The 24634-nt window shown below is 44.2% G+C and overlaps 1 protein-coding gene across 2 annotated transcripts in view; it reads right to left on the bottom strand.

The window, feature by feature from the left end:
- ASTN1 (astrotactin 1) overlaps positions 1-24634 on the bottom strand; it is a 305327-nt gene that overhangs the window by 57948 nt on the left and 222745 nt on the right. For both annotated transcript variants that reach the window (XM_028092079.1, XM_028092081.1), the window contains exons 12-16: positions 21881-22047; positions 18515-18709; positions 16936-17063; positions 10842-10946; positions 8440-8628 (exon numbers count right to left, since the gene is read on the bottom strand). In XM_028092079.1, the coding sequence (XP_027947880.1) occupies positions 8440-8628; positions 10842-10946; positions 16936-17063; positions 18515-18709; positions 21881-22047 (784 nt within the window). The remainder of the gene's footprint in view (positions 1-8439; positions 8629-10841; positions 10947-16935; positions 17064-18514; positions 18710-21880; positions 22048-24634) is intronic.

The raw sequence follows: 24634 nt of genomic DNA, 5'->3' as shown, positions 1-24634 counted from the left end.
TGTCAGGCCCATAATTATATGAAAGGAATTGGGCATCACTACCACAATTGTCCCATTAACTAAAATGCTAGCCCTATGTTAAAATATGAAACGCTATAACCATTAGTGGTTTCCACAAGAAAAAAAATGGAAGCCTCTTGAATACTAATTAAAAAAAAAAAAAAACCCTAGAGAATGCTTGAGACAGTAAGATGAGAAGAGTGTTGCCTACAGTACAAAGTTTAGAAAAATCAGCTTATCACCTTTAGCCCTCATTGCTGGCATGTTTCCAATTCCCTTCAGTGCCTGAGGGCTTAAGACTGTTCAATTCTGCACACAAGCCTACCGATCAATGGCTTAATCAGAGAAAAGTCCTGGTCCAGAGTGAAAACCATTCAGTCTAGTCCTCTTATCTGTGACACTCCTCTGTGGGGATGACACCAGGACATACCCCTTGAGGCCACCATGCCGTGGCTCCAGCATTAAAGTTTCTGCATTGGACAAGACAAAGATGATGAGGGAACCCATTCCCTGTTCATCTTTGAGACAAGTCTATCACCTTCCTGTTCAAAATGGGCTCTTGGATTGGCAGCATTGGCATCAAGTGAGACCTTGTCAGACATGCAGAATGTCAGGCCCCAGCCAGACTTACTGGATCAGAATGTCCATTTTAACAAGATCCCAGGTGATACATATGCACGATTAAATTTTGAGGAACGTTGCCATATAGGGAAATAAAAACGACTCCAGCAACTGTGCCATCATCACTGATCGTGGCCCCCAAATCCCACAGTCAAAAATCCAGGAAACTCAAGGGGAAAAAGGCCATGGATCCACTATGAAGTCTAACCAGGGGTGACATCTGGCCTTGTTGAGTTCATCTTAGACCAGTAGCATGGCTTCATTTATGTCTTGTTCCCACCTCCATCTTGTTAACTTACCTTCCTACTTTAATCTCTTCTTGTGCCATTGGCAGGCAAAACGGCATGCAGCCGTCCCCAATATATCTCAGGAGGTCAAGGCATTCTTCTTGTCCCGGTTCTGCCCCTGATAGTTATGTGTCTACCTGCAAGTTATTTAAGCTTTCTGAGACTTGATTTCCTTATCCATAAAATAGGGAGGGTAAGACTTCAGGATTCAATGAGTAAAGGTATATAACATGCTGTTTGGTAAGATTATTCATAATGATGTCTTCCTTCAGCCTACAGATCCAGTTTACTCTGGACTCTGCATCAGAGCCTAGGGACTTGAAGATTCAAATTAAACCTCACCCATATGTTTCGGAAAGCTTAGCTCCTTTTCAGAGCCTCTGTTTATGAGACCACCAGGCTCAGCTTCAGCAGCACCTTCTCCAGGCCTGTCTGCCTGGGAAAGCCTTAGAGCAGCTATTTCCTCTAACCCTAAAGTCTCTCTCTGCTCACTACAGGGCTTTGCGTATAGCAGGCCCTCAGCAAATGTTTGAGGAATGAATGAATTAATCATATAAAGAAAATAGCTATATGCCATAATTGCTTTGCCACTGGAGTGCTAACTTCATTGTTGTAAACGTGCATAAAAAGAGCCTTTGGAGTTGGCTTGCAACCCTAGGGTTGTAAAACACAAAACATAATAGAAAGGTAAGTTATTACTCTTTGTTGGATTTCTATGTTGCGTTCCTGAACTTAATCAGATTTTTATGCCATTTACCACAATTATGTAAGTCAGCCTACAAACTGTACCATCAAGTGCACAAGACTGGGTCTCTGCTGACCAGCACTCACAGGTCAGGCTCAGAAGGATGACTGCTGATCCAGCTATTGTTTCTGCTTCAGCCATAGCAGAGATCTATTCATTATTCTGGGGAGAGGGACCAATGGAGTCCGTCTTGGGCTCTATCCACCCAAAACCAAACTGATGGAAAGTGGAAAAAAAAAAATCGATGGAAAGTGGAAAACATGGCGTCCTGTGTGGTAGAAATACAATGCCATCTAGGTGGCTTACTTCTTCCTTTGCCTCTAATTTGACTTAAGACTTCTTGGAGCTAGAGGGTCATCTTACGGAGAAAAAAAAGAAAAAAACCCTCAGCTTTGTATCATGGAAGAAGAGAAAACTGTTCTTCTTAGCTTTCCCCATGGAAAGGAGGCAACGGGCTAGAAACAAACAAACAAGCAAAAATCTAGTGGATTATGGACTAGAAAGTGCTGCGGAAAAGAAGTTTCCTGATAGCCACTTGTCAACCCAGACAACTTCCCTGATGTGCACCAAAATGGCAAGAAAAGATAATGACAAAGGTCAGATCTGAAATAACAATGAAAGTGGTATTGGAAAAGGAAAGGAAGAAAGCCCTGAGGAAATTCACTCCTGAACAGAGTATTAAAAAAGAGAGAGAGAGAGAGAGAGAGAGAGAAGGAAAGAAAATGTATTGTGCTTAGTGTGTCAGGTGGTAGATTAAAATTAAGCCCTTGGAAGTTCTTATTTGAAGAAGATTCCCTTTTTTTGTTTTGGTCACTTCTTTGGAATCTACAGATCTATAGCTCTTTATTAGTTTCTTCTGAAGTAAGAACAAAATAAAAAATTCATTCCTTCCAAAACAGTGGATGCTAATTATATGCCAGGCACGGTGTCAGGGATGAAGACGCAAATACTAATAAGACATGATATTGTTTTGCACTTCCTCCCAGATTTCTATCCAAAGTTCAGCTCTCTGTGGGTAATAATTGTACGCTTTGTTTTGGTTTTGGTTTGGTTTTTTTAAGTCAACTTTGTAAGTCTTCACTCAAGGTAACACAAACTTTGCAGAATATATTTTTTCAATGTGTTAAAAGGGTTTGATTGTAAAAGTGGCACATGCTTATTGTGGGAAAAGCAATACAGAAATTTCTAGTACAAAAAATAAAAGCCTCTACCCCATAGCCCTAATCTTGGAGCAAACAGACAATTTGTTCTCATATATATATATATATATATATATATATATATACACACAAATAAAGCTATTTTGAGATTATATACATATGTTTCTCTCTCTATATATTTTATGTATATATACATATACATATTGTATACACACATCCATAGACATATTTTTAGTGAGACACTAGAAGATTATATATATATATATTTATATGTGTGTATTGGCATATATTTATAAATATAGTTTTTAAAACAGATGAGACCCTAATATATCTACTCTTGTGCAATTTGCTTTGTTCACTTCCAAATGGCTAGGAATAGAATATGTCTGGATGGATACACAGTCTACTGGTAGCAATGGCCGCCCAGCTGCCTCTGGGGAGCTGAACTCGATCACCGGGAAGTAAGAGTGGGAGGAAGATTTATTTTTCATTTGTTCTGTTTTACACATTTCGAATTTTTTAAATAAATCATCTTGTTAAACTAAAAAAGAAGGAGAGAACTATGGTAAGTGCTGTCCAATCTGTTATCACAGGAGACAGTCATGCAGGGCAATGACAACAGAGGGAAACGGGAAGAGCGCCGCCAAGGGATAGATACAAGGGGCTGGGAGAGGCAGCGAAGACCTCCGCCTGGAGTGTCAAGGGAGGTGTGGTGGATGGGGTGGCATGGGAGCTTCCCTCGTCTGGACGAGCAGGAAGGAGGGGATGGTAGAATGGAGGGAGAATAGACAACAAGGAAGCACAGGCATATAGGCTCTGGGGTGTGGCAAAGGATCAAAGCCCTCTTCCAAACATTGACCCTGGACCCAGACCTGGGGCCTGACACTGGGACAGAGTATCACTTAATTGTAAATGGTAATCATAGCCAGGAAGACAAACTTGCTGATTCTAAGGAGCTAAGAAGAGAGGGAAATCCTCCCAGACATTAGGCAACTGAACAGACACCTAAGAAAGGGGAAAAACAGAGAACCCCATGAGGAGACAAGACTGGGACCCAAGAGTCAATTTCTGCGTGAGACGGAAGCTTAGCGGTAGAGACTAGAGCGTATCCAAGGCCTTAGACTGGGGCAGGGAGGGAGGCCCTGGGCCTTCCACCGTCTGCAAGCAAATGCAAGGGCTTGGGATTGAGAGCAAGCCACCTCGTATCAGAGTAGAGGATGCTTGGCAGGCTGAATAATGGCTCCCAAAGATGCCCAGGGCCTGATCTCTGGAACGTGTGAATGGCAAAAGGAACTTTCCTGATATGTTTAAATGAAGACTCCTGAGATGGGAAGATTATCCTGGATTATCTGGGTGGGCCCAGTGTAGTCCCAAGGGTCCTTATAAGAAAGAGGAGGCAGGAAGAGTCCTGGCAGACAGCTGGGTGACTCAGAGATCAGTGACGCACCTTAAAGATGGAGGAGATGGCCACAAACCAAGGAACCCAGGTGGTCTTGAGAAGCTGGGAGGGGCAAGGAAGGGATTCTCCCCTAGAGCCGCCAGAAGGAGCTAGCTTACTGACCCCTTGAGTTTAGCGCATTGAAACTGGGTTTGAACCTCTGGCCCCCAGAAGAGTCAGGGAATACATTTATATTTTTTGAAGCCACCTAGTTTGTGGTGGTTTGTTACAACAGCCCTAGGAAACTAACACAGGGAGCGAGGTCACGCTCATGTCGGGAAGGCAGGGGGACTTAATGAAGGGCTTCGAGCTGAGGAGTCATATGATTAAGTGGCATTGTAAGAAGATAACTGTCATGCAGAATAGACGAGAATGGCAGGAAACCGAAGAAAAGGAGACACATGAGGAAGCAGTTTCAGTTCTTATGGAAGCTGATACTGTAAACTCATACAACTTTGGGAAATGGACAGGAGAAGACACCTGTTGGAGAAGCATTTAGGTGGTAGAAAGAATAGCACCTTGTAAATGGGTGAACGTGGAGGATGGAGGGAGGACAGCCTCTAGAAGGACTCCTCATTTTGTGTGGTGACCCCTCAACGTAGTGAACAAATCCACTAGTGGATACAGAGAAAAAAGATGGAGACCACTGATGTCCCTGCAGAATACCCAGGTAGAAATGCTCAACACTCAAGGGAAAATAAGGTCTTGAGTCTCAAGGGAAGGATTAGAGATGGAGGTTGAGGTGGACATAGGAAAGAATCCCCCAGCAACAGTGAAGAAGAGCTGAACATTACAGATGAAATTCTGAATGTTCAGAATTGCTTATATTCTGAAAATAAGCAAAATGTAAATGATTTCTTTAGAGGAATAAAGGGAAAAAGGAATGAGAAATAAAGGCCAAAGATTTATGAAGAGAATCTGGAGAGAATAGAATCGGGGACATCAAGGGAAGAGAGAATTTTTGAAAAGACAGACCTGGTCAAGAGGGACGAATTCTTCAGCTGACATTGATAAAACGATCACCGAATAGAAAAGTGAATCTCTGATTGGGAAGCCCTTGATTTCCTTCTCCAGAGCTATTTCTGTAGAATGAAAGGAGTTGAAAAGCAAATAATAATAATTTGAAGAGTGAAAAGAAGTTGAGGAAGTAGAGAAAAGATGCATAAACTACTGGCTCAGGAAGTTTCATGGTAATATGTTGAAAGGTAACAGTGGTAAAAGAGTCGCATGTTTATAAAACTATTATTTGGGGGGAAGATAGAAGGTTGGCGGAGGGATAATTCAAGTGGTTGAAGGGTTGTAAAGATGAAAGATGAAGACACTATTGAATGAGTGGGGTCCAAGAGGAAGCAGACAGGGGTAGAGGCTGCTGTACAGGTGGAGAGTTTAGCCTGAAGAGGAAGGAACTCATTACATTTTCTGAGGCATGAGGGCAAAGAACAATGAGAGCAGATAAAAGTCAGGTTAGCAGTGGAGAGAGGGGAGGTTGGAAAATTTCAGTTCTGATAGTCCTTATTTGCTCTGTAAAAAAAAAATAAAAATAAAAATAAATAAGAGAGGCTAATCTTAAGCAATGGAAATGGAAGTTTATTTTTCATAGGCTTCAGTCAGACTTACTGAAAGACAGATGTTCCTAAATGTTGGTATGGCCAAACCATATAGTGGTAGTATGACAAATAAGTGCATGATGGATGGAAGGCTGCCTTCTGAGGATCTGGCCAAAAATAACCATCTGTGAGTGTTCATCAGTCAGGCAGAACTAGAGCACTCTGCATGTCTGTAATCAAACCCACTTGGCAAGTTGCCGCATCAGAAGGGCTTTTCCTACCATTCCCACAGCTGCCACCACCCCTGCTCCCACCACCACCAATAACCACAATAAACACCTGTTGGGGGCTTACCATATGCCCCGCTCTGTGTCAGACCCTGGGAAGTTAAAGTTGAGGAAGGCATGGAACCTACCTTTGAGAGATTTTGTAGTGACTTGTGGAGAGAAGAGGACAATCTTGACTCTAGTGCCTGACAAAGGTGCTCACATAAAGAGGGGCTCACAAACTATCAGAGCTGGAAGGAACCACAGAAGGCATTAGAGATGAGGTCCCGACAGTGAACTAAGCAAAAGTCACCCGACCAATGCCAAGAGACCCAACCTGTAAGTCCTGTGTATTTTCTACTTCATTTTACCCCTAACAAGCCTCCTTTCCTATTCAATCTGTGAGCAATTTTAGGTGCAAAAATAAATAACAGAGGAACCCTTTTCACTAGAAGGTTTTGAAAGTCAGAGCAGGCAAGAACATATCATCAAAGGACTCGAGTCCAACAAGATGTCACTTTTATGTCATGTTGTCACCACTAGTGTATAAATCCCATTCTGGAGCAATCCTCTCAGAGTGCAGAAAAGTGGAAGAAAATCTTCCTTTGTTTTATGTATTTATAAGTCTTCATCAGTTAGCATACTTCACGCTTTTGGAAGAAAAGGAAATTAGCGCCTAGGGAGGAGAAAACCATTTAAGAGTACTAAGCAGACCAAACAATAAAAGGGAGAAACTCTATGTGACACAGAGTAAGAGCTGGGAGGGGGGTGGTGGTATACATGGACAACTGAGAGAGATCTAAATAGACATATTAAAATGTTCGAGTATCTTCTAAGATCAATAACAGGCAAAGGGTTGTATACAGAATACTTAGGAGAACTAAAGTCACCAGAGGGAGTGTGACAAAATGAACTCCTCCTTGGTAAGAATGGCTTGAGATCAACGTGGGGAGGGCACAGTGCCAAGGTCAGGGATACATCTCCCTCCTGGGCTCAGTGTTGAACTTCAAGGATGCTGCAACCCTCGGGATAGAAGCAAGGAATAGAACCAGGGGTTCTGGGGAAGGTCAGACTCATTCCCCAGCAGTCCCAGAACCTGGCCATCCCTGAACCCCTGGCAAACAGAAACGGGAGGAATTAGCCTTTTGGTTCAATCACTAAGCTCTGGCATAGAAATGTAAGAAAGCTTCGCCAGCTGGAACTGGCCTTATCTACATTTGCTTACATGACACTCCTTTCTTGGCAAATTGGAATCAGAACAGAATTTTCAGAGACGGAAGTTTGAAAGGCTACTAGAAGCCTGTGATTGCGTCTTTGAGTTTAGGGGAATCAGGGCTTGGAGGGAAATGCCTGCAACAACTGGAGCCCAGACACAAGCCTCTTGCTTCTTCTGGAAGGAAATGCCCCGCCACAAGAGAGGGCCTCGTGCCTCTGCTAACCTCTTGAGCAAGACAAAACAGAAATTTGTATGGAGCTTAGACAGTCAAGAGCATCTCAGGCATGGGGGCAAATTTTCCACCGCAGCATTGCTGACACAGAGGGTCCCTCATTGCAGAGGGACTCTTGATCATTAAATCTTAGGATGACCTACTTCTTGAGTTTCCATTGCACTAATTTCATCGCTTGCCCTTTAGCAACTCACACATCCATAACTTGGCCTCATCAGAATGCTACGAGGGTAAGTCAGAAGAAATTCCATGAATGGCAATTCTACATCAGTCTTGGTTGATCAGAATACATATTTGCCAGCCAGTACTCCTCCCATACCAGAAGGTGAATTCAGAAGGTTTGAATAATTCCAATTTCTTATACGTACTTGGACTGAATACTAACTTGCTATCCAACAGTGGACAAAGATTTATTTGTAAGGCTGTTATCCAGAGCTGTATAAACACTTGAGCCTATGGAGATTTCCTCTTAGCACAAATCAGTGGGGAAAAAAATGCGCCTAAAATCAGGATAGAGTGAGAAGAGGTTTGCTCTGTGGTTATTGGAAGGGGTTGCCAGCCAGGGAGGGCGGAGGCAGGACATAGAGGGGGAGACTGTGACACTTTCCTGCTTCTCCCCTGTTCCACAAGAACAGTCGAACGCTTTGCCCTTGCTATGAGAGCAGAATGCATGGGGCCTGGTAAAAACCTTTAGAGGACTCTGTCCATGATAACTAACACAGTGACCATACACTTTTGACCCCATCCTGTATCTAACGTTTCCCCAAACACCCCAACCTTGGCAATTTTAAGGATGCGCACAGAGCATTGAGGCAACATCTGAATTAGTCCTTCACCAACAGACTCCTTTGGTTTGGTCCCATGATTCGCACCTAGACAGCCATACCTGCACGGGGTGTAGAATCCGCTGGTGAGCTCATCACTCACCTTTGCTGATGTCCTCATACTCCAGCCAGAGTCGCCGCTGCACCTGCTTGTTTGGGTACCAGATGGAACAGGACTCCTCAAAGCCATAGATAGCTTCCTGGATGTAATGGTTGCCAAACTGGTCCAACAAGGCCACAAAATCCCCACGCGATGTAGACCCATCCAGGGAGTGGAGCGCATTGCTGAGGGCTATGGAGAAACATCACCCAAGAGTAAGTGAGGACTCACAGGGTGGGCACCTGGATTCCTGGGCCATTCGGCCTCTAAAGCGGAAGCGCCCATGTGGCCCAAAGCGATGCTGGAGAGCTGGCTGGACCTATCAGCTGAACGTTTCCAGTTAGCCAAATCAGACATTTTCGCTCCTCAGTATCTCTCAGGCCAGTTGGTTATGTTGTTAACTTCGTGCAGGCAGAACACTGCCAAATCTAACTCCCTGCTTAAGTCAATGTTACTTTTTTCTTTTTCAAATCGTAAGTCATGACCTTAAATCAATTTAATGAGCTCAAATAATGGCGTTTCAAAAAAAAAAAAAAAAGAATAGCATAGTCCAAAATAGAAACACAAATACCAGCAAAGAACATTTCACATCGTAAAATGAAGTCCTGCTTCACCAAATTTCCATTGTGTGTATGTGGGAGTGTGCATATTTCAAGGTCACGGTGTAAAAAAAGTGTATTCTAACCGTGAGTAGTGACCAAAAGAATGTCTGGAAGTAGAATATTGCCTCTGGACATAGACACTGGTATTGGGAAGATAATGGAAGAAGAGGAGTGAGAAAGTCACTCATATACTGCTTATATTTATTTCAGAAAATCAAAAGTATATGGACAGGGAGCTGGCAATTCTGCTCGCCCCCCTCCCGCCTCCCCTGCCAAATCTCCATAGATTTGCTTTTCCTGTTGAGGAGAATTATACTGGTCGGAAGGATAGCCCATGACAAATTTTCCAAATCCAATACCTTCTGAACCTGGCCAGTTTTAGTCAGCCTTCCTGTGTACACACCTGTGTCCTATCAGGACAAGGCAGGGCCTGGCCCGGGCATGAGAGCCCGAGTGCAGAAGTTCACATCACCTGTGGTGTCTCGGATGGCTTTGAAAGGCACATGGCAGCAGTGACAATCCCACTGTTAAGCCCCAGTGCGCACAACACCTGTGCCGGGAGCAGGCTCAGCATGTGAACGGGGCAGAGTCTCCACCGCTACATCTTCCTAGAATGAGGAGCTGCTTCGTTCTTTCGAGGCTTTTCTGTGCCAGCAGAGTTTACTTCAGTAAAATTCCCCATCCCAATCCCTTCTTGCCGAGAACTCTTTCAGGTTAAAATAAACAGAGTTCTGAGTGCCCTTGTGTCCTATGGAAATGTTCTACATCCTTAATGCATTTTCTTTCCCTATGCATAAAGCTTTACCTTTCGTAAGTATGTCTCACTTCCTCTTTATAATCCTGCCCCCTATTTTTATTTCTCTCCTATCGGTGCTGAGGCTCCACCTCCCTGTTGCTGACCTGAAGATCCCTCTCCTTGTCTTGTCATCCCATGCCAACAGTATCATCTGGCTCTAGTTACCTTCTCATCCAACACAGAGAAACCAGACTCTAAAGCATAAAATTCCCATCTGGTACATTCTTTAGCTGGCTTCACAGGAAGGAGTTGAGTAAGGTTCTCCTAGTCCAAGGGGATGAGTTGAAATGGAGAAGTATACCTGCATTAAGGCCTTATTTGTAGCAACTAATTTTCCCATCTGCAAATTGCACATTAGGATGGCTTAAGTGCTAGGAAAGACTTGATTCAAGGCATTTACCACTCAAATGTAAAGAATACTTGTACAAGGCGTCTCACTGTTCTGGATCAATTTGTCCTGGTTTTTGGAATTCACTGTTCCTTAACTTATTAGGTATCTAGCTCTCTTGCCTATCGTCTATCTATATTTCACTCACTTGCTGTTTAGGGACCATAAAAGCTGTTTTCTATCCCCTCCCCGCCCCCTCCTCTTTCTTGCTCTTTTTCCATATTTCTTTCATTGTATGAAAAGTCTAAGTGATGCTCTTTGCATTTGGAAGGTTTTATTCTGTCAATTTATAAAAAGTCTGCTTTTGCATATCCTCTCTGTACACTGTGTGACCCCAGGAAGAAAGATAAAGTAGGTGTTTATCTTCAACGGCCCCGTCTTGCCCTTCTCATCACTTCTATAGTCCAAGATAAAACTTGCAATTTAATCTATCTTTAGACAAGGATCCGATTCCAGGTGTTTGCCCTTAAGGGTGAAATCTGAGTGAATAGGTTCTGTATCTCACGAAGTGGCTAGATTTTCGACTGTATCTGCAACAATGGGATAAAAGGCTTGTGCCCTTGGAAAGGCTCTCCACGCCCCAAGAGCAGGGGGAGGGACAGCTTGCTGCCGTGCTCACCCTGAGAGACCGCCACTTGGTTGAGTTTGATGTGGTACATCACAGACCGGACCTTCCAGTGCTGCAACACGGGGTATCCAGACACCTCACTGAAGTTCACCATCCCTGGGGACAGAGGAGACGCGGGCTCAGTGTGCGCGATTGATTCACAGGTCCCAAGTCTACCGGGTTAGCAGGTGTCATTGTGAGAAAACGAGAACGTGTTCTTTGATGGAGAGAATTTCTGGAATCACAGTGACAACTCTCACTTATTGAATCCTTCCCCTGTGGCAGACATTTTGCTAAGAAGTCATTTGATCATTGCAAGATAGGTGTGATGATTTGCACTTCATAAACGGGGACACTGGGGCCCAGAGAAGGTGTTTGCTTAAGGGCCCCAGGCCACCAGGTGGAGCCAGGATGGAGTTCCAGATGTATCTGAGACAGGGTGGGGTTTCTAACCATTCTATAATATTCCCTTAGTAAATTTATATGAAACTCTAGGCTTCCTGTAACACACATGAGTTCTACTCTTTTTAATAGCTATAGTAATTGACTCAGCTCACGTACCTGATAACATTGATTTTTCTGTCCCATTTAACTGATTTGTGTTCAGTATTTAAGTTTTAATTACTCTGAAGCTGATAATGCTGATTTCTTCCTCTCCAGGGGGGACGGGGTCAGTGTGACTCAGTCATTAAGGGGCAGGGTGGCCCTGTAGGGACAGCCATCTATGTGCCAGACACTGTAATAGACACTTTATTTGTGGTTTCCCTTTTACCAATGGGAGAACTGAGAAGCCAAGGTACTTGTCCAAAGTCATTCTCAACAAACACATCCCTGTAGCTGCTTAGACATGCTAAAATGGGCTATTCCTACTTGAGCACTGTGGAGAAAGAGTGGCGTCCTGTTTGAATTCTAGTCATCACCTTGCTAAGCTTGGAAAACCAATTTTAGCTTCATTTCTATGCCTAATGTTTGCTATGTGTATAAGTTAAAGGAATAAATATATATGGGTATGCATGTGTGTAAATGCGTATATATGTATATAGGTAAATAGAATGGCAATATGTATAGAAACTTTAGATAATACTGTGTATAAATATAATGGCAATAATACATACCTACTGAATTATCCTGCCATTGTGACCCATGCCTCCTTCAGGCTAAATCAACTAATTTAATACATAAACTGGATGAAGAGGGGGAGGGATTAATTAGCTGCTTGTCAACTCTGATCAAATTAGCTGAGTAACTGCCAAATTTCCATTTCGGTGTGAATCATACAGGAATAATTATCGGTAAGGCAAAAAGCAAAAAGGTCAGAAGGGGTGCTTAGGGAATCAATTGCTTAAATTTCATCTTGGGCAATCAAAGATAAGTTACTTGAAACTAAAAGAAGGTTTTCAGTACCTTTTTTCTTTCAAATATTCTTCTTTCAGGGCGTTAAGCTTTGTGACAACAGTTATACTACTACATACTCTGGTTTTTCATCTTTAGGTTAATTTTAAAAGCATATAAATGAAACTCGAACTTTACAGGATTAACCCCCCAGTCACATACCTCAAAGGCACATTTCATTAGGGCATAAATGTGCATGATTTGTGGAACTATTGTACATAACGTGCCTTCTCTAGTTACGTCAGCTCACCAGCTTGCTGTTATTTCAAAAAGTCTATTAATTAAAAAAAAATAGCAAGCCCAATCAATGAAGACTTTTCAGCATACTGGAAAACATTCCCTTTAATGGAGTTGTTTCCTAGTGGGAAAAGAAATGGGCAGGAAACCAGGAGGCCGGGTTGCTGGAGGGGCAGTTTCTGCTGCCAGCCCCCGGCTGACTTCCTCTCTGGCTACCTGGCTGCCGGAACTTTTGGTCGCTAGGGGCTTCAGCTGTCAAGCGAGAGGCTTAGCTAAGGTGACCTCTTGCCTCCTCTTCAATCCTGAGGTTCCGACTGGCTCTGTGACTTTGGGCCCGGCAACTCCTAAGTTTCCGTTTTCCTACTGAAAAATGGCGATACCGGTATTCATCTTACCTGCTTCACAGGTAGGTTGCCAGAACCCAGTAAAGTTCTGGGCATGAAAGTACACTGAGAAAAAAATAAAGCATCATGTACATGCACGGCTTCTATAATCCGCCTCATCACCCCTAATTGTGTACACTGGCCATTTCTTCCTAGATGCTTTTGTTATAAATTCTTGGGCTTTAGTTCAGAACAACAGAGTGAAGAAAAAATAAAGAAGGCAGGGATGTAAGGGGATAGGAAGGGATTACAGTGTCCCATGTTCACCCACAATGAGCCAAGCAACTGAGCCCCATTGCTTAGTCACGGAACAACAATCCTACCAAGTACATCTCGGCTCCACCAGAATCAGGGGGACAGGTGCAGAACCGTCAGTGCTTGGGAGGTGTCTGCCTGCATACGGATAATATGTCCATAGTTAAAAAGAATGGGATATTTTAAAGTATATATTTTCTAGCTGGGTCATAGAATTCTTTCTCACTGTGCCCTTGACATGTAATCAGCTCTAGTTTTTATTTTATTTTATTATTATTTGGGAATACATCTCTCAATCACTCTTTTTCCAAACAAAATATCTCTGACTGTTTTCTCAAGAAAGAACATGCTTTCCCCTACCTATGCTTGAAAAAAAAGAATGACTGAATAGACTTCTATGTGAGGAAGGGAGGAAGGAAGGAAGGAAGGAAGAAAGGCGGAAAGGAGGGAGGGAGGGAGGGAGGGAGGGAGGGAGGGAGGGAAGAAAGATTGGTTTCTCCTGCTATTTTATATGAAATGTCATAGAAATGTATTATGCCCAAGAGTTCTAAAAATCTGTTTCTTGCGATGAACCCGAAGAAGTTCCAGAGAGATCAGAGCTCTAAATCTTCACATAGATTTAGCAATTATGGCATCCATTGGCCCATGAATGTGGCCAGCAGCCTCCTCTCCCTCCTTGGTCTACCTCCAGAGTGTTCTTTTTCTCAACTGAGAGACTCATAATACAAAGGGGCAATGCCCTGACCATATATAAAAATAGAACTCTGACCCATAATCTGCCCCAAAAAGCCCAGGAAACCAACCTATCATCTCTAGTAACCAGCCCAAGGAACTAGTCTACTGTCTGTAAATCAGACCTAGAGAAGTCAGACCACTATCTCTAGTGACCAGTCCAGGAAGCCAAACAATATGCTCTGTAAAAATTGGCCCAACATGTCCAGGACTTGATTGATCACTGATAGCTTTCCTGATTGGTGTTCTTGATTCCAACTCAGGTCCAACCAGAGAAAGGCAAATATGTACCCCTAAACATCTGCCTAGAATGCCTCATTCCTCCATAGTTAGTTGGCCCACCTACATGCCAACAGTCTCCAATAAGGGCACACCCGAAGCCCTCACTTGTTTCCTCTAAAGCTCTCCTACTCCTCTGTCTGCCCTTCAGTCTCGGCCAAGATGCAAGTGATGGTGGCTGAATCCTTTGCTATAGCCAGCTCTGAATAAGTAGCCTTCACCTGTTTTAATCTGATTGCTCTTCATTTATCTCCACACAACTTGTCACACCAAAAAGTCTAGTGAGGTTCAGAGTTCTTAACTCTTATTTTGATGAAGAAGGAAGCAGCACTCAGCAAGATAAAACACATAAATCAATATTTTCCAGGATGTTCTTCAAACCAATAATTCTGAAAGATGGAAATAGTTATTATGTGTAAAAGGATTCTCTGGTTAAACAGGTTTGGGAATTGCTGGGTCAAGTGAAGTAGAAGGGAGTTCTTCACTATAGGGCTGCTGGGGACCTGCCTCTCTAAGCTAAGGTGTTGCAAATTGCTGAGAGGTAGATACTATAGTCTTTCCAAATGTATTTAAAGAAAGAACCTATTTATGAGTGGAGCACTGGTTTTTCATGAAAAAAACACCACCGTGCTTATAAATGCTGAGGTTGAAGATTCTGAAGATCACTTTAGCTCTAAAATCTTCTAAGCTTGTAGGTTTATGGGGATTATGACCTATAATAGCACTTAGTACAACATGATACTATATTCTCTCTGTGACTTTCAGGAAAGATATAATTTAAATGTTACCAGAACTAGAAAGTTAATATGGGAGAAATTTGGTCAACCATCTCTTTAATTCTTCTAGTCATTCTGGGCTTTAAGAAAAAATAAAACAAGACTGAACCTTTGTACATCAAATGTTAGACTTGACTTTCTCAAGGCCATGAAAAATGGAAGTGATCCATATGGACATCCTTCTACTCCTTTTACCGCCAATATGCCAAATTAGGAGAGGTCCAAGGGCACTGGGGAGAAAGAAATTTCTGTTGTGGACGAGGACCCAGTTTGGATTTGTTCCTTATTTCCAAAGATGTAGATTTAAACGTGGTCTTTTGATGTCTCCCAGATCTAGCCACACGCTCCTCCAAAAAAGCCTCAGGTAGCATCCAGGACAACTCTGTGTCCTCCCAGCCTAGCGAATGAAGCAAAATCTCCTCACCTTTACAATAAATTATTACGTGTGAGGTCTTGGTGGATCTTTAAACAGAAGACACATATCTCTGGTGCGGAACCTGTCCTATTTGTGTGTGTCACATCACACTTCCCTTTATATATATTTTACACACACACAGGAAGTATTCCTCAGCAAACGATGTGGAAACAAGAAAATTAGATTCTCTAACACTAGAGATAGAAGCTTTAGACATATGTCCAAAGGCTGCATTTTAATTTTTTCCATTCAGGGTGTTTGTCTGTGTGAGTGTGTCATCTTTCAGACAGCAACTGATTCTGATGACATTTGTTTCTCGTCCAGAATATATTTAAGTTGTTTTCTCTCTTACTCCCTCTGTTTCTACAGGAAAAACACTATTTGGTAGTTTTTGAATGTTCATGTTCTTTTCCTTCCTTGATATACTTATTTATTTAACAAACATAGATCCCACTGTGCATCAGGAACTATTCTAAAAACTTTACAAATATTAATTTATTTATTCCTTGTATCCATCCTATAAGGAAGACAGTTTTATATTCACTTTCACAGGTAAAAATATTGAGGCACAGTGAAGGTAGGCAACTTGTCCAAGATCACACAGCCAGTGAAGAGTTGAGCCAGGTGTTATGCTCCAGAGTCTATGTGACTGCTACACAGTACTCCCTCAGACAGACCTACTTCTAATCTGGCTCAGGTCTAAAATAAAGTTTTAAACATAACTTGATATCTTGAAAAGGCTTGCCCTCAGCACAATCCATTCTTCTGAAAAGGAACGAAAAAGGACAGAAAGGGATAGATTGAGGGAGACATGGAATGAGGAAGGAAGAGAAGTAATGGAGAAATGAGCAAACCAGCAGTGGAACTGAGCTCACATCCAACTTTCTAACAAGTGATGCTGAGTTCCTGGTTGGCTCCCTTATGGGTCCATCGGACCCTCTGAAGTGCCTTGTTTGGTCCAGGAGGCATTAATGGGTGGTGGTGGGAGGGTGGTCTTTAGAGGCCCAGAAAGGAAGAGCATTCCCTGAGGCTCCTGCCTCTTCCAATCAACCCGTACTAATTCCATAATGATCCCAAGGGAAGAATGTCACTGGGCTCAAAACAGCATTGAGGGGCATTATCTCCAACTTGTGACAAGAGTCATGAGCCCCCAAGAGACTGCATTGTCTAAGGTCACACAACTAGAAAGCAGTGGAGCCATAACTCAAAGGCAGGGTCATTTGACAACAAATCTCTGTCATTTTCTCCATAAGTACCTGCCAAGGAACCCAGTGGCCCCAGTGACAGGTATCTAGGTGATGGTAGCCGTCTACCTTCTCTCTGACTCTACTCCCCGTAATCCACTGAGACCTCTGAACTTCTACCTAACTATTATGCCATCTGTTTTCAAAGCATCCCAATAAGACTAGCAGGGAAAGGTATTATTAGACCACTTTTGCAGATGATTATATAATAATCTTGACAATTTTACTGACAAATAATCCTACTAGAGTGTTTTAGAATTGAGCTTTTTTTGTGTATCAAGGAAATCATTGGCTTCAAAATGAAAACAAGAGAGGTCAAGAGTTTTGAGATTATGAAACTGTTGGGAGCTGCCTGGTTTTTGCCAGATGAGTAAGGGCAGGAGGCACACTCACCAGTCAGGAACTCGGGGTCGGGGGTGGGCTCCGAGATTTCCTCCAGGCACTGATTCTCCAGGGGGACAGTGGCCACCACAAGACCATCTGGTAGTTGCTGGTCTAAACCTCGAGCAAAGTTGTTTTGCCTGGAAACAGAAGCAGATTTCCATTTCTGAGTGTTCAGGCGAACCTCACTCCTCGGTGGGCAATCTATATCTCAACCTACAATAAAAAAAAAAATTCTTCCTGGACCAAAAGGTTCCCCTCCCATTGAACCCCACTTGATGGACATGTCTGGAGCAGGACAGGGTGTGAGAGGTAGGGTGAGGGCTAGGACAGAAGAGAAAGAAATCAGCTGAAAAGGTCTACTCAGAAGATCGAGAACATTCTTCCCTCCCTCCCGTCCCAGGCCCTACTCCCCGATCCCCACTGCACAAGATCTAGGCAGATGCAGTCTCATTTCTAGACTACAGAGAAAATTCTAGGCACCACAAGATTAGCTACGACACTTTACTGCTTGCCACTGGCAAATGAAATCCCAACCTAAAAGGGGAAATATTAATAAAGCTCACTGTCTGTAACAGAAACAGCAACTGACTTCAAGAACAGGTTTGGATACTTACTACTCGTTTGCTCATAGGAGTCCAGGCCTAGGTTGCTATCGATTGCTGGCCCATATTATGACATTCTCCTCCGCCTCCCCACTCCCTCCCTCCTCCTCGTCGCCCTCATCATCATTATCTCCTGGAAAGCATGAGTTCTGAGGAAGATGTACTCTAATAGCTAAGAGAGAACAGGAACGGGGGCCAATGGAGAATTTCCAAGAAATATTCTAAATCAATGGTTCCAAACATTTTGTTCTCAGGACCCCTTTATAAAAGTTTTAAAAGTAAATGAACGCTCCAAGTTGCTTTTGTTTGTGTGGATCATATCTGTCCATATTTACCATATTGGAAATTGAAAGAGAAATTTTAGAAATATGTATTAACCCAACTAAAAATGACAATAATCAACCCATTAAATCCGAACATATTATGAAAAATGATGAGAAGAGTGGCATTTTTAAAATATTTTTGGCAAATTTTTTAAATGTCTGACTTAATAGAAGACAGCTGGATTCTCACCTCTGCGTGCAACTTACTGCAAGATATTGTTTGGGTTGATGTGAATGGAGAAAACCCAGCCTCTCTGTAGTTGGGAAAGGCAGGACTTTGAATATCCCCTGAAAGGCTCTCAGGGGCCCTCGGGATCCGTGGGCCATACTTGAGGACTGCTATTCTAGACTGACTCACACACTGATTCTTCCACACAGAGCAAAACAGAACCTGAGCATTCTCTGGTGGCTTCCATGGCAAATCTTGTAGTCTCTGCCTGGGCAAGACAGAAATTTATTTAACACTCTACTGTTCGCCTGGAGGAAGCATGGTTCTCAGGTTCTGGAAAGAGGAGAAGACCACGGGAGAGAACTCAACCTGTCCTTTTAGGATCATGTTCACCTTGCTCCAAGGTGCAAAACTTCACGCTGACTTTAAAGTTCTTCAGGGAAGAAGATCCATCAGTATCCCTGAGTAACCAGTTCCATAGACACGAGATTCACCTGAATGTTCCTTTCAGCACTTGTCCTGCAGCCACTTCCTTGGAATGGTTGTTGTAACCAAAGAACATCTCCCCAAAGAGGGTCTGGTTCATGGGAACCTCCCTGCTTTCCCCACAGTCTCCTCCCTCCGGGCAGGTCTCCATGATGAGTTGGCAAGAGCGACCATCCAAACCGAGCTTGTAATCCTCGATGCACCTAACATGGTAGGAAACTCAAGATAAAAAGTTGTTCCATCAATGAGCTATGCAGTCAACTCAACTCAATAGGTTGGGAAGAAAGGCCTCTGGGAGAGTGTTGGGTGGTAAAGATGATGAGTATCCCAGTTTGATTTTGTCCCCTTTAGAACTCAGTTTCTTAAGCCTACACACCAAGTCTCTTTCCATTATGTGACGGTACAGAACCCTCCCACCTTTCCTTTGCAGATAAGTGCGTTCAGAGCTTTAGAGTGCTTCCTCCTCTAAGTGGATCCTCTCCTAGATAGGTCAGGGTAAGAGTCACTGGAGATAAGCTTCTAAGCGAGTCACCACATTTAAATCTGAGATATTCTAGAACCTTTCTCCAGGACCATCTATGTGGTCAGACCCTGCATTTGTTTGGAGGGTAATTAGGCAGCAAGAGGAATGACACTGTGCTTAAGAAATTAATAACCTGCTAATCCAGTCCTGTGACAAGTCAACTAAGAAATCAGAAAGATTGATCATCTTCTAATTGTGTTCTGTTTGAATGTGTCCAAGCCCAAGATCATCCCAGATTAACTCCCCCTCCATTCAGGGTAGCCTTCCTGAACTAAACAGACACTAGGGCAAGCCGTGTGAACACCTCCTTGGCGTCCCTCCCCATTAAGTATGTACAGTTACTCTAATGGAAGAGCAATACTGATGTTGGTAAACATGGCTCAATGACCTATAAGTCATTAATTGGACCTTATTTGTAGTTATACTGAGAAGAATATAATTTGTTAGTTCAAGAACTACTTTGATAAACCTGTCATTTAAAAAGCATATGAATTTCATGTGGGTCTCTCCTTAAACTATACCAGATTTAGAATTTATAGATGCTCATGACATTAAAACACATCATTTATTACTATCCATGGTAATTGTTGTAACAAGATAAAGACCTCTCTTCTATATGGAGGAACCAATAATCATAGTGTTAAGTGGGGAGAAGCAGTGATGTTGCCCTTTACTGGGTGACCTCGGGTCAGCTGATGAAACTCTCTGAGTTTCAGTTTCCACATCTGTAAAAGGTGGGGGAAAAAAGCTGCTCCGAAGGGTTGTTGAGAAGATCACATGAGACAACGAACTTAAAAACCTTACAGTGTCCCCAGCAAAGAGCAAATACTCATCAAATCCTATCGTTATTACCAGCAGAGGGACAAATGAGGTCAAATAATTCTTTGTATTCCCCATTTACCACTTACATATTTGTGTTAACAGGAGTCTGCTTCTCCCTCTGACCCTCCCCCCTCTCATGCTCATTCTATCTCATTCTCTCTCAAATAAATAAATAAAAATCTTAAAAAAAAAAAACAGGTGTGACTAGAGGCCTTTAATTATTAAGTGCAGGTGATTTCAGCTTTACATAAAAATGTGAAGGAAATCTTTTGGCAGGCTATCTACAGTGGCTTGGAGTGTGCTAAATTCCCACACATCCTGAATTCCAACTGAAATAAGAAAGAAAGTCCAGTTAGGAACCTACCACATTAATGCAGGCCACAGGTGTGATGGGAGATCCACAAAGGACTCTATGGCACCAGCCTAGGTCTGGGACAAGACAGTGAAGTGGCTCCTTCCTGGAGCCCTAACTAAGAACTGTGAAGCTGACTGATTCCCTCTCAGTCCCTGCTGAGCGTCCCGACAGCTCCCCCTTCCACGTTGCCCCACACCCCCATTCTTCTTGCTGTTCCTGTGTGTGTCCCACTGTAAACTCCTTTGAGGGCAGAGGCCGGGCTCGGATCCTGCTGTCTCTCCTGTATCTAACAGCTAACTAGAGTCTCTGCACAAACCAGGGGCTCAAATGTATGTTTATTAAAGAATTTATGAATCTATCCCTATTAACTCAAGTGGGTCAACCATCACGATAACATCATAGAGACATTAAGATTTAGATCAAGCTTCCATTTATGGAATGGGATTTTACAAGAAACTGAAGGTAAAAGCTGTCAACTGAAAAGAAATACAATACAGTGAAGTAGAATAAAATAACATTACCGCTCCACCCAATAATCTTGTCATGATTATTCAGTAGGCACTGGCTTTTAGCGACAGAGCTAAAATAACAAAGCTGTGTTATTATAAACATTGATTTTCATTGCTAGGCTCTTAAGAGTAGGAGATCCTTGAGGGCAAGAACTGCACGTCTTTCATCTGTGCTGCCCAGTGGCTGACATGGTATGTGGCATAAAGTATGCACCCTCCCTGACAGGCAGGAAGACAGAGGTGGGGGGAGGGGGGCAGGGAAGGAGTGGGGGGAGAGCAGAAGAGAAGGAGGAAGGAAAGGGGAGGGAAGGACAGACAAGCAAACTATGAGTGTTATTTACTTTATAAATATAACATGAAATGGTCTTTAAATATAATTCTAGTCAGCGGTGTAAATTTAAATTTTGAGGGAACCACACATTTAAAAAAAAAAACAACACAGAGGGCCTGAATTCTAATCCTAATCTTTCCACTTACCAGTTCCCAGTCTTTTTATTTTTTTTTTTTTAAGATTTTTGTTATTTGACAGGACAGGGAGAGCACAAGCAGGGGGAGTGGCAGGCTCCCCTCGGAGCAGGGAGCCCGATGTGGGGCTCAATCCCAGGACCCCAGGATCATGGCCGGAGCCGCAAGCAGACACTTAACCGTCTGAGCCACCCAGGCGCCTCAGCCACCTCCCAGTCTTGAGGGAGCCACTTAACCCCATGTGGAGGAACTGCGCTGGGGAATTAGCATGTCTGTGGGAGGGTGGGCCTTCAGGGGCAGAATTCAATGACAGTTTCCCCTCCTCCAAAGATTTCCCCCTCCCCTTCTTCGATAATCAGTTAGTTTTACACAATCTTTCCCACGCTTTTGGACCACGGAATCCTCTCGTCACAAAACACTTTAACATAGTTCCACAGAACACAGCCTGGAAAATCCTGGTGTACCCAGGCAATGACTGTGGTCAGGTTCCTCTCCCACGGGGATGGGGCTACACTTTCCCCGAAGGTCCTCCCGACTCTGATTTAATTTAAAAGTGCTGCCCTTCCAGTCCCGCAGGTTCTTTCCTCAGAGCCTCAGGACCGGCCGAGCGGACCGGTTCTTTTAGATTTCCTTTCCTGGTTTTAACGCGGAACGTCCAGCGTCCCAGCAAGCTGGCTGGCCTCCCGGCCGCTCAACTCACCCGCAGAACATGAGGATGTTGTACAAGGCGGGGTCGTCCGGGAAGGGCGCCATCTGCTGGAGACACAGCTGCTCGCAGCCGCCGTTGAAGCCGTCTGAACAGTCCACCCCAATGTGGCGGTCATAGCAGCCAGAGCTGTCCTTCATGGGGCTCAGTCCGGACGGGCACTGGCACAATCAGAAAGCATCCACGCGGGGAGGTGAATCAGGGGACTGGGTTCTCGGGGAACCGTAACCACTGACGCCTATTTTTAGCGCTCAGCCTTGAAACAATGCATTAACAGTGGAAACTAATGCTCGAGTTCCCCACTATACCGGACTCCCTTTAAAAAAGCAAGTGACCTTTTTGACATCTCGCTTCTCTCTGGGCACAGATCTCACACACATTTGCATTAAAGCCACTGCCTCTGGACAAGCTGGAAGGGAATGTCACAGCAAGACAGAGTGAGGTGTGCTGGCCTCCCAACTGGGTGGAGGCAGCGGCCGTAATGGAACAGCACAGGGAGTGTTGCTGTTTGCACTTAGTATTAATCGGACTTTTTTTTTTAACATGCAAACACGTTGCCAACGTTGGTACCAGATAGCCGACCGGGCTGGAGGGAATGGACAGGGCGGGGGCTTCCAGCTGGAAGGAGGAAGTGGACTTTCTCTGTGACCTTGGAAGGGGTTTGCCCGCTCTCCCGGTAGAAGTGGCCATACTCATGACCTCCCTGCCTCAAGGACAACCTGCAGAAGACGCAAGACAAGGCCATCTGCTACATGAGCACCCATGGGTGCTGCGCTTGGGTTTGGGCTTTAGCCCAGTGTCCTGGACACTCTTATTGCGAAAGAATTTGCTTCTCCGCACTGCTTATGTCCTCAGTAAACTCCCCAGGAGTGCCAGCAAAGAAGATGATCCAGCAAGAGATGTCAGCCAGAATCTGGGGAAGACAAAGGGGCTTAGAGAGCCGCAGGGGCTCTCCGGCAGTCCCCATCGTGCACTGGGTCTCACTCATCCGTCTTAATCATTCAGCCCCTGAAACATCCCCTGGAGTATGCAGTATGATCAGCCCTATGTGACATGTGAAGAAACTGCGGGCACAGAAAACGTAACTTTGTGAAAATCCCACAGCTGATCATGGCAAGACCACACACGAAACTTGGCAGGCTGGCTATGGGAGCCAGGACTCGGCTGGCCCATCGTTGGCTTACCCCACGATCAGCCCCTCACAAAACAGTCACGGTTTACTGAACACATCGTGGGAGCTGGGCATTACATGGCACTCTGGGTATCTGTGGCTGATCCTTCCACACAGGCTGCTAGAGGGCTAATCGCTTGCCCAGGGTCAAGCAGCTAGTATGGGGCAGAGCTGGCGGTCTGTCTAGATCTAACCTGCTTTTAATGACTGCTCTATACACACACTTTCAGCTAATTAACACACTCCCCCAAAACCAAAACCAAACCGAAAACGACTCTCAAAACTTGGTGGAAAGGTGTTGCCCCGCCCCCCGCCCGCCCTCCCCCGCTCCCACCCTGCTGCCTGGCGGTTTCTTTCTCTCTACTGCCAAGCATTTTGGCTCTAGCAGCTTGGAGTTTCTGCAGGTGTGCCCCGGAAAACCCACCTCCCCTCCCCGCAAGATCACAGCAGGATATGCACTGTTTGATGACACTAATTCTGCAATTTCCCAAACAAATGGCCCCTCTGTGGGCCCGCCAGGCTCCCAGGCTGGTCCATCCCCTTCCTCTGCACGAAGCCAGCTGGAATGCTGGAAGGTGAGGGCGTTTAAAGTCACTTCCAAGGGCTGCCCCATGCGGTGCAAACCCAGATGTTCCAGATGATGGTAAACAAGCAAATGAGGCGGCTGAGGATGGCCCCTCACGTTTTGTTGGTGCCCCCACCCATCCACTTCCTTGGCCATCCAGCTGTTAGGCCAGATGTGCCACCAGAAGGGAGCTGGCTTCACCACTGTGAGACTGCCCAGGCATGCATGTGGAAGCTTGATTGGAATTAAATGGGCTGCCCTGGTTGCCATGAGTTGTTTTTCTCTTCTCCCTTCTATAGAGCTTGAGAAAAGCCATCTACTAGAGACCACGCCAGTCCTCCCACCTCATGGGGTTTCAATGCTTGCATCGGCTAGCACACCAGCCAGGACTCCCATCTTCCTAGCCACCTGCTTTTTTCCACAATGATCCATCAAGCATGACTTCTGACAAAGACTTCACCAAATGAAACCCAAGCAGGCTTTGTTCCAGAATTCCAAAGCTTGGCATACCCACATCTTGCCTGGCCCTGATGTCTAGATGCCCACTGCTTTGCCAAATTGGACCACCTGATATTTACACTCTCTTAGGAGATTTGGAGAGAAGATGCTTAGCCGCCTTGCCCAAGATGCGATTTTTGTTGTTGTTGTTGTTGTTGTTGTCACAAGCAAAGCTAGAATAATAATAACAGCTGTCAGGGATTAAGCCATTCTATGTGCAGGACAATCTGTATGTGTTATCCTCAATGGCAACAACACAGATAGACTTCTTTCACCTCATTTTACAGAGGAGTAAACTTAGATTAAGTAGTAACTGGTTTAAGGTCACAGAGGGGGCAAATGGCAGAATCAGATTTTGGACCTAGATCTCTTTGACCCCAAAGCTCATGTCTGTCTCTTCTCCTTTGCTGTGCTGCTTCTCGGGTGTGAGAAAATGTGGATTCACTGGAATCCCTAAAGAAATAGAGTCAATTCACTACGTCAACAGGTAAAGCAATCTTGTAGATTTGTTGTT

The sequence above is a fragment of the Eumetopias jubatus genome, unplaced genomic scaffold, assembly GCF_037043125.1.
Source record: "Eumetopias jubatus isolate StellerSeaLion01/CBP00866 unplaced genomic scaffold, mEumJub1_p1.0 scaffold_12, whole genome shotgun sequence".
Lineage (NCBI taxonomy): Eukaryota > Metazoa > Chordata > Mammalia > Carnivora > Otariidae > Eumetopias > Eumetopias jubatus.
Note: the sequence above shows the minus strand (reverse complement) of the source record. Positions and strands in the feature narration are given on the sequence as shown.